At 43.4% G+C, this 10,737-nt stretch overlaps 1 protein-coding gene across 1 annotated transcript in view; it reads left to right on the top strand.

The window, feature by feature from the left end:
• polr1b (RNA polymerase I subunit B) overlaps window positions 1–10,737 on the top strand; it is a 32,001-nt gene that overhangs the window by 14,954 nt on the left and 6,310 nt on the right. Inside the window, exons 6-14 of the mRNA XM_061978429.1 lie at window positions 2,084–2,307; window positions 2,379–2,550; window positions 2,625–2,796; window positions 4,857–5,138; window positions 5,203–5,336; window positions 5,399–5,569; window positions 7,958–8,114; window positions 8,176–8,372; window positions 8,439–8,689. Coding sequence (XP_061834413.1) covers window positions 2,084–2,307; window positions 2,379–2,550; window positions 2,625–2,796; window positions 4,857–5,138; window positions 5,203–5,336; window positions 5,399–5,569; window positions 7,958–8,114; window positions 8,176–8,372; window positions 8,439–8,689 — 1,760 coding nt within the window. The remainder of the gene's footprint in view (window positions 1–2,083; window positions 2,308–2,378; window positions 2,551–2,624; window positions 2,797–4,856; window positions 5,139–5,202; window positions 5,337–5,398; window positions 5,570–7,957; window positions 8,115–8,175; window positions 8,373–8,438; window positions 8,690–10,737) is intronic.

Genomic DNA, 10,737 nt, shown 5'->3' with positions numbered 1-10,737 from the left:
TGTTTAAGTCGGGGTCCACTTAAATTGATTCATGATACAGATATATACTATCAGATATATACTATCATCATAATACAGTCATCACACAAGATCATCACATTCAATTATTTACATTATTTATAATCCAGGGTGTGGAGGGTAAGTGTCAAAAAGACAGCCAAAAGAGTTTGATATGAGAATAAATCTAAAGTTAAAATATAGGGTAGAAATGCACCCATTTGCAGGAAATGTAGTCTTGATTTTCAACATTTTCTTTCAAGGCTTGCATGTCTACATTAAAACATTCTTCTTCATACTGCATTAATATATGCTACTTTTAAACTTTCATGCAGGGAAGGAAATCACAACTAAAAAAAATCACTAATTTTTTCATACGGTGTTGATGTGGACATTTTTGCCTCGGCATTGTGATGGTGTGGGCGTGTGGCACCGAACGGAGACAAGCGTCTCGACAGACGTCACAATATTTGAACAATGATGACGAAAACTGTTGTCTCTGTCGTGTCCGTGTGTCGAAAATTGTTATGCGCTTATTTTTTTTATTAGATTTTGTGCGTGGCATAGATTTGCTATGCGCAGAGGACGCTTAAACAGTGCGCAATTGCACAGGCGAGCACCTTAGAGGGAGCTGCGCTAGCATCACAGCTCACGTTAGCCGTGCTGCTACCTCTCTGCTCGGGGAGGACGTATACGTATGTGACGTGTGACGTGACAGTATGTGACGTGTGTAAGAAGGTGCGCTTGCTGTCTGTGAGAGGGAGACACAGGAAAGAGTGAGAAGAGCCTGTCGTGTAATGCCAGCAGCTAAAAGCAACTGCGTGAGAATTCACAGACCCGTGGATGTGTTGAAGGTGTGCTGGAAAATGCGGAACGGAAATTAGGGAGCAGCAGAAAAGTGGAATGTATTACCGTATTTTCCGCACCATAAGGCGCCCTGGGTTATAAGCCGCGCCTTCAATGAACGGCATATTTCAAAACTTTGTCCACCTATAAGCCGCCCCGTGTTGTAAGCCGCATCTAACTGCGCTAAAGGAATGTCAAAAAAACAGTCAGATAGGTCAGTCAAACTTTAATAATATATTAAAACCAGCGTGATGTGGGCGCGCATGGAGTCGTATATCAACATGGACGGAGCTGCGTGAAAAAAGCCACCCGGCCTCTTCGCGTAAACTTAAACTTACCTTAACCACTCGCTCATCTTTTCTTCATCCATCCCTTCGAGTTAGCTTTTATGATGACGCCGGCTGGAAAGGTCTCTTTTGGCAAGGTCTTCCTTTTGAATATCACCATGGGTGGAAGTTTCTGGCCATTAGCATGGCAAGCTAGAACCACAGTGAAGGATGACTTCTCATTCCCTGTGGTGCGAATATTCACCTTACGTGCTCCCGTTGTATCCACAGTGCGGTTCACAGGAATATCAGTTGCTGTGAAATAGTAATCCGTGTGCGGATGGAGAGATTGCGTCTTTTCATGAACCGGATACCTGTCGCTTAGTAGGAGCCATTTTGTGGTCTTTACAGATGTAAACACACAAAGGAAATGAAACGTACGGTATATCCGCGCGCTTTTTCTTCTTCTACGCGGGCGGGTGGTTGCTTACAGTAGAAGAAGAAGCGCTTCCTGTTCTATGGGGGCGGGTGCTTACCTTGGCGGTTGCTTGCGTAGAAGAAGAAGCGCTTCCTGTTCTACCGGGGAAAAAGATGGCGGCTGTTTACCGAAGTTGCGAGACCGAAACTTTATGAAAATGAATCTTAATATTAATCCATATATAAAGCGCACCGGGTTATAAGGCGCACTGTCAGCTTTTGAGAAAATTTGTGGTTTTTAGGTGCGCCTTATAGTGCGGAAAATACGGTATTTAAATCGGTGCGTTGGAAAACACGGACCGGAGTTTTTTTAAACTGGATCTGGATCGGCATTTTCCCATGCCTTGCCGATACGCAATTTTTGGCAAATATCGGCATCCGATCCAGATATCGGATCGGGACATCCCTATTAGCAGATATGCTTTCGTCCAATAATAATAATAATAAGCTCTACTTACAGTTTTGACTGACCTTCCACGTGTTCTTTGTGCTTCCAGGCCTTGGCGGACTTCACTGACTTCCAGATCTTCCAGGAGCTGATCAAAGGCCGCGAGGACAACTCCTTCTACAAGAGCTGCGTCTCCGAGATGCTGCGCATGGTCTCGGAGAAGCACTGCACCACGCGCGGCAAGGTGCTGGCCTACCTGGGCGAGCGCTTCCGGGTCAAGATGAACCTCCCCGAGTGGTACACCAACGAGGAGTGCGCCAACTACCTGCTGGAGTACGCTCTTTTGCGCACGTCAAGCGTCGGCGTCGGCCCGAGCTCACACCCCCTTTTTGTCCTCTGCCCAGCGAGTGCATCTGCATCCACCTGAAGTCCGGCCTGGAGAAGTTCTACATGCTGTGTCTGATGACCAGGAAGCTCTTCACCTTCGCCAAGCAGGAGTGCATGGAGGAGAACCCCGACAGCATCACCTGCCAGGAAGTGCTCACTCCCGGCCATCTCTACCTCATGTTCCTCAAAGTACGCCCGCCACCTGTAAAACAGAGCACACTGACCACCCACAGACCTAACGCCTCTTTTGGGTGTGTTGCCAGGAGAGGATGCTTGCCTGGCTGGTGTCGGTCCAGTTGTCCTTCCAGAAGCGAGCGAGCCGCATGAGCGGCGACTGGAGCGCTGAAAAGGTGATGAAGATGTTGAACTTGGGCACGGACCTCACCAAAGCCTTTGAATACCTGCTGGCCACAGGGAACCTCATCTCCAAGACAGGTAAGGACATCAGGCTGATGAAACAGGATGTCAACAAAAAAAACTCTAAACTCGCCGATACAAGCGGTTCACTTGTGCAAAGCTAGACAGCTAGTTAACGTCTACCGGTTTTTTTCCGGACTATAGGCCACACCCACTAAATATTAGGGACATTTTTTCCATCTATTAGCTGCACCGGAATATAAGTTGCAGATATATATGTCGTGAAATGAGCTATTTACACATAAATATTATGTAAATGTTTATTTACATACCTTAATTGTTTCCAAATGGCAGTAAAACGGATGATCAAACAAAACAGAAGTCATGGTCACGGACCCACCAGCTGCGCAAACTAGCTCTCCAATCAGCTAAACAGACTCAATAACTCCACGGTCACGTTTTGGTGAATTTACTGAGGAATTTGTGAAAGTAACACAATACAAAAACTGTTGAACTTGGGCACGGACCTCACCAAAGCCTTTGAATACCTGCTGGCCACAGGGAACCTCATCTCAATGACAGGTAAGGACATCAGGCTGATGAAACAGGATGTCAACAAAAAAAACTAGAGATGTCCGATATTATCGGCCGATAAATGCTTTAAAATGTATTATCGGAAATTATCGGTATCAGTTATTTTATTATCGGTATTTTTTTAATTTATATAATTTTTTTTATTTATTATTACCGTATTTTCCGCACTATAAGGCGCACCTAAAAACCACAAATTTTCTCAAAAGCTGACAGTGCGCCTTATAACCCGGTGCGCTTTATATATGGATTAATATTAAGATTCATTTTCATAAAGTTTCGGTCTCGCAACTTCGGTAAACAGCCGCCATCTTTTTTCCCGGTAGAAGAGGAAGCGCTTCTTCTTCTACGCAAGCAACCGCCAAGGTAAGCACCCGCCCCCATAGAACAGGAAGCGCTTCTTCTTCTACTGTAAGCAACCACCCGCCCGCGTAGAAGAAGAAAAAGCGCGCGGATATTACCGTACGTTTCATTTCCTTTGCGTGTTTACATCTGTAAAGACCACAAAATGGCTCCTACAAAGCGACAGGGATCCGGTTCATGAAAAGACGCAATCTCTCCATCCGCACACGGACTACTATTTCACAGCAACTGCCTAAAGACTTTCAAGAAAAGCTGGCTACTTTCCGTGCATATTGTAAAAACAAGATAGCTGAAAAAAAGATCCGGCCAGAGAACATTATCAACATGGACGAGGTTCCACCGACTTTTGATATTCCTGTGAACCGCACTGTGGATACAACGGGAGCACGTACGGTGAATATTCGCACCACAGGGAATGAGAAGTCATCCTTCACTGTGGTTCTAGCTTGCCATGCTAATGGCCAGAAAGTTCCACCCATGGTGATATTCAAAAGGAAGAAAGAGACCTTTCCAGCCGGCGTCATCATAAAAGCTAACTCGAAGGGATGGATGGATGAAGAAGAGATGAGCGAGTGGTTAAGGTAAGTTTACGCGAAGAGGCCGGGTGGCTTTTTTCACGCAGCTCCGTCCATGTTGATATACGACTCCATGCGCGCCCACATCACGCTGGTTTTTAATATATTATTAAAGTTTGACTGACCTATCTGACTGTTTTTTTGACATTCCTTTAGCGCAGTTAGATGCGGCTTATAACACGGGGCGCCTTATGGTGCGGAAAATACGGTATTCCTCGTCCTCCAGTGATAATGATACTTGTAGGAAACTTACTTTATTTGTCGCCATGGAGACAAGGATTAGTGATTTAGAAGGAGCTAAAACAGCTCTTCCTGAGGGTGTTTCAGTGTTATAACTTCACCTTTATCTGGACTTTTTACACCAAAATGCGTCCATTCTCCCTTTTCTGTCTACACACCGTGTCTGCTTGTAAGTACTCTGTGTGTGTGCGCTGCCCAACATGCTCCCCTACTCGTAAAACCAGCGGCATAGTACCGAATAATATCGCGGCACCATACTAGTATATCGTACAACCCTACTATGAATCATGCTGATATCGTATCGGTTTGATATTGGCTCCAATAGTATCAGAAGTGAAAAGGTGGTGTGACATACCCTAACCCGCTCAGGTCTGGGCATGCTGCAGAACACGGGTCTCTGCGTGGTGGCCGACAAGCTCAACTTCATCCGCTACCTCTCGCACTTCCGCTGCGTGCACAGAGGCGCCGCCTTCGCCAAGATGAGGACCACCTCCGTCAGGAAGCTGCTGCCCGAGTCGTGGGGCTTCCTGTGCCCCGTCCACACCCCGGACGGGGAGCCGTGCGGCCTCATGAACCACATGACGGCCAGCTGCGAGATCGTGGCGCAGTCGCTGTCCACCCTGACGCTGCCCGCCCTGCTGTGTTCCCTCGGTGAGCGCCTTCGCCTCCGCCTCGTCACGCGTCTTCTTCCTGTCTCATCTCGGTTTCTGTCAAGGTGTCACTCCAATGGACGGCGTTCCCGGCCAGGCCTATTCGGACTGCTACCCCGTGGTTCTGGACGGCGCCGTGGTGGGCTGGGTGGAGGCGGAGTTAGCCCCCGGCGTGGTGGATTCACTGCGGACGTTCAAGGTAGGCCGACCCGCACGGCGAGAGGTGACGGCGGACATGGATTGACGTTGGGGTTCTGGCAGGTGCTGAAGGAGAAGAAGGTCCATCCCTGGACTGAGATTGTTCTAATTCCCAAAACCAACAAAGCCAGCTTGTACCCGGGTCTCTTCCTCTTCACCACGCCGTGCCGCATGCTGCGGCCCGTCCACAACGTGACTCTGGGACAACCGGAGCTGATTGGGACCTTCGAGCAGGTGCGTTGTTGGCATTTTCTTTCACGTCTGCAAAGCTTGGAAAATTCTTATTCCAGGAAAAATAAAAAATTAAGTAAATTAATCTGTTCCGGTGTCAAACTGTGATCATAACACCTTTGTTAACTCCACACACTTATTTGTAATGTAATGTTTCATTACTTTTATTATTACTAAGTATTGTTTCATTACTTTTATTACTACTAAGTAATGTTTCATTACTTGTGGCGTTATGATGGTCACAGTTTGACATTTAGCAATAATACATGTCAAACAAGTGTCAATTTATTACTGTAAAATACTACTAAGCTACAGTACATTACATAGTAGACTCCAGACTTTCATTTATTCCACTTTTAAATATATATATAAATATATATTTAAATATATATATATATATATTTAAATATATATTTAAATATATATTTATATATATATTTAAATATACATTTAAATATATATATCTAAGCACATTTAAATATATTTAAATATATTTAGATATATTTAGATATATATTTAGATATATTTAAATATATAAATTAATATATATTTATATATATTTAAATATATATATTTAAATATATATTTAAATATATGTATATATAAATATATATTTAAATATATTTAAATATATTTATATATATTTAAATATATATTTAAATATATATTTATATATACATATATTTAAATATATATTTAAATATATATATATTTAAATATATATTTAAATATGTATATATTTAAATATATATTTATATATATTTAAATATATATATTTATATAAATATATATATATATTTAAATATATATATTTAAATATATATATATTTAAATATATATATATATATATTTAAATATATATTTAAATATATGTATATATAAATATATATTTAAATATATATAAATATATTTAAATATATATTTAAATATAAATATATATACATTTAAATATATTTATATTTAAATATATATTTAAATATATATATATATTTAAATATATATATATATTTAAATATATATATATATATATTTAAATATATATACCGTATTTTCCGCACCATAAGGCGCCCTGGGTTAAAAGCCGCGCCTTCAATGAACGGCATATTTCAAAACTTTGTCCACCTATAAGCCGCCCGGTGTTGTAAGCCGCATCTAACTGCGCTAAAGGAATGTCAAAAAAACAGTCAGATAGGTCAGTCAAACTTTAATAATATATTAAAAACCAGCGTTCTAACAACTCTGTTCACTCCCAAAATGTACGCAAATGTGCAATCACAAACATACGTATATCAACATGGACAGAGCTGCGTGAAAAAAGCCACCCGGCCTCTTCGCGTAAACTTAAACTTACCTTAACCACTCGCTCATCTTTTCTTCATCCATCCCTTCGAGTTAGCTTTTATGATGACGCCGGCTGGAAAGGTCTCTTTTGGCAAGGTCTTCCTTTTGAATATCACCATGGGTGGAAGTTTCTGGCCATTAGCATGGCAAGCTAGAACCACAGTGAAGGATGACTTCTCATTCCCTGTGGTGCGAATATTCACCGTACGTGCTCCCGTTGTATCCACAGTGCGGTTCACAGGAATATCAGTTGCTGTGAAATAGTAATCCGTGTGCGGATGGAGAGATTGCGTCTTTTCATGAACCGGATCCTTGTCGCTTTGTAGGAGCCATTTTGTGGTCTTTACAGATGTAAACACACAAAGGAAATGAAACGTACGGTAATATCCGCGCACTTTTTCTTCTTCTACGCGGGCGGGTGGTTGCTTACAGTAGAAGAAGAAGCGCTTCCTGTTCTATGGGGGCGGGTGCTTACCTTGGCGGTTGCTTGCGTAGAAGAAGAAGCGCTTCCTGTTCTACCGGGAAAAAAGATGGCGGCTGTTTACCGAAGTTGCGAGACCGAAACTTTATGAAAATGAATCGTAATATTAATCCATATATAAAGCGCACCGGGTTAAAAGCCGCACTGTCAGCTTTTGAGTAAAGTTGTGGTTTTTAGGTGCGGCTAATAGTGCGGAAAATACGGTAAACTGTTAGCATGCTAACAATAAAGTGCTAATTTTTCAAGCTAACAGTTTACAAGTGTCATGTGCCAAGTTATATGACTCTGGAGTAAACGGTTGCAAATTTAGCGCAAAAAGTTAGCACGTTAATGTTAGCATGCTTGCGAACATAATAGCGAAGAAAAAGCCATAAATGAGCTGCACTGTTTTATAACCGCAGGGTTCAAAGCGTAGGGAAAAAGTCGGAGTATAGTCCGGAATTTAACAGTAAAATATGTTTTTGTGTTCTAAAGTTATCATTACACTTTGAACTTTTTTCCATTTGAGGACGCATCAGGAAAAAGTCAAAAAGCTTTCGGGTGCTGATGGTCTTGTGTGACGTGTGCAGCTCTACATCAACGTGGGCGTGTTGGAGGAGGAGGTGGAGCCGGGCGTGACCACCCACCAGGAGCTCTTCCCCCACAGCATGCTGAGCGTGGTGGCCAACTTCATCCCCTACTCGGACCACAACCAGAGTCCCAGGAACATGTACCAGTGTCAGATGGGTAAGTGCGGCGGCGCTTCGGAGACGCGTCTCGGGCCCTCTAAGGTGGTCTCCCTCGCCAGGTAAACAGACCATGGGCTTCCCGCTGCACGCCTTCCTGGAGCGCTCCGACAACAAGCTGTACCGACTGCAGACCCCGCAGAGCCCCCTGGTGAGGCCCCACATGTACGACCACTACAACCTGGACAACTACCCCAGCGGCACCAACGCCGTCGTGGCCGTCATCTCCTACACGGGCTACGACATGGAGGACGCCATGGTGAGTCGCCCCCCCCTCCCTTCCTTCTTTAGTTTGTCCACTGACGCGCCCCCCCCTGCTGGTCAGATCGTCAACAAGGCCTCGTGGGAGCGGGGCTTCGCTCACGGCTGCATCTACAAGACCGACCTGGTGGACCTGGCCGACAAGGCGCGCGGCCAGGACGGCGTGGTGTTCGGGACTAAGCCGGGCGACCCCAAGGTGGGAGACAAACTGGACTCTGACGGACTCCCTGCGGTCGGTGCCACGCTGCGATACGGCGACCCCTACTACAGCTACATCAACCCCAACACCGGACAGTCCTTCGTCGCCTACTACAAGTACGTGTTCCTTTCCCTGCAGGACTGCAATCTACTTGTGGCTGTGACAGACAATTGGCCAGGACGCAATCAAATCTTGATAGATTTAATAATGGAGGAATAACTGAGGAAGACAAAAAACATGATAAAAAAACGCGATGCTTTTAGGCTTTCTTGTTTGAGTCTCCAAATACAGGTAAAAGCCAGTAAATTAGAATATTTTGAAAAACTTGATTTATTTCAGTAATTGCATTCAAAAGGTGTAACTTGTACATTATATTTATTCATTGCACACAGACTGATGCATTCAAATGTTTATTTCATTTAATTTTGATGATTTGAAGTGGCAACAAATGAAAATCCAAAATTCCGTGTGTCACAAAATTAGAATATTACTTAAGGCTAATACAAAAAAGGGATTTTTAGAAATGTTGGCCAACTGAAAAGTATGAAAATGAAAAATATGAGCATGTACAATACTCAATACTTGGTTGGAGCTCCTTTTGCCTCAATTACTGCGTTAATGCGGCGTGGCATGGAGTCCATGAGTTTCTGGCACTGCTCAGGTGTTATGAGAGCCCAGGTTGCTCTGATAGTGGCCTTCAACTCTTCTGCGTTTTTGGGTCTGGCATTCTGCATCTTCCTTTTCACAATACCCCACAGATTTTCTATGGGGCTAAGGTCAGGGGAGTTGGCGGGCCAATTTAGAACAGAAATACCATGGTCCGTAAACCAGGCACGGGTAGATTTTGCGCTGTGTGCAGGCGCCAAGTCCTGTTGGAACTTGAAATCTCCATCTCCATAGAGCAGGTCAGCAGCAGGAAGCATGAAGTGCTCTAAAACTTGCTGGTAGACGGCTGCGTTGACCCTGGATCTCAGGAAACAGAGTGGACCGACACCAGCAGATGACATGGCACCCCAAACCATCACCCAACCATGCAAATTTTGCATTTCCTTTGGAAATCGAGGTCCCAGAGTCTGGAGGAAGACAGGCGAGGCACAGGATCCACGTTGCCTAGTCTAGTGTAAAGTTTCCACCATCAGTGATGGTTTGGGGTGCCATGTCATCTGCTGGTGTCGGTCCACTCTGTTTCCTGAGATCCAGGGTCAACGCAGCCGTCTACCAGCAAGTTTTAGAGCACTCCATGCTTCCTGCTGCTGACCTGCTCTATGGAGATGGAGATTTCAAGTTCCAACAGGACTTGGCGCCTGCACACAGCGCAAAATCTACCCGTGCCTGGTTTACGGACCATGGTATTTCTGTTCTAAATTGGCCCGCCAACTCCCCTGACCTTAGCCCCATAGAAAATCTGTGGGGTATTGTGAAAAGGAAGATGCAGAATGCCAGACCCAAAAACGCAGAAGAGTTGAAGGCCACTATCAGAGCAACCTGGGCTCTCATAACACCTGAGCAGTGCCAGAAACTCATCGACTCCATGCCACGCCACATTAACGCAGTAATTGAGGCAAAAGGAGCTCCAACCAAGTATTGAGTATTGTACATGCTCATATTTTTCATTTTCATACTTTTCAGTTGGCCAACATTTCTAAAAATCCCTTTTTTGTATTAGCCTTAAGTAATATTCTCATTTTGTGACACACGGAATTTTGGATTTTCATTTGTTGCCACTTCAAATCATCAAAATTAAATGAAATAAACATTTGAATGCATCAGTCTGTGTGCAATGAATAAATATAATGTACAAGTTACACCTTTTGAATGCAATTACTGAAATAAATCAAGTTTTTCAAAATATTCTAATTTACTGGCTTTTATCTGTATGTCCAATTAGAGCAGAAGTCGCTTTTTTTTTTTTACAAAAGCATACGTTTGTAGTAAAACTCACAAAGATAGCATGGCTTGGTATAGGTAAACATAGTATTATTATCACTGGAGGATAAACATGCTAAGGTAGTTTATTTACCGCTAATTAGGCGAGGATTGCTGACTTAAAGCAGCTTTGCACTGTGGAGGGACGTTAGGCTAAAATAGACTAAAATAAGTACCGGTAATGTATAACAAAATCATGATAGTAATAAAATCTCTATTGTCGGCAAAATGTAGTCTT

The sequence above is a fragment of the Nerophis lumbriciformis genome, linkage group LG18 (genome assembly GCF_033978685.3).
Source record: "Nerophis lumbriciformis linkage group LG18, RoL_Nlum_v2.1, whole genome shotgun sequence".
Lineage (NCBI taxonomy): Eukaryota > Metazoa > Chordata > Actinopteri > Syngnathiformes > Syngnathidae > Nerophis > Nerophis lumbriciformis.
This window is presented reverse-complemented; position numbering and strand designations above follow the sequence as displayed.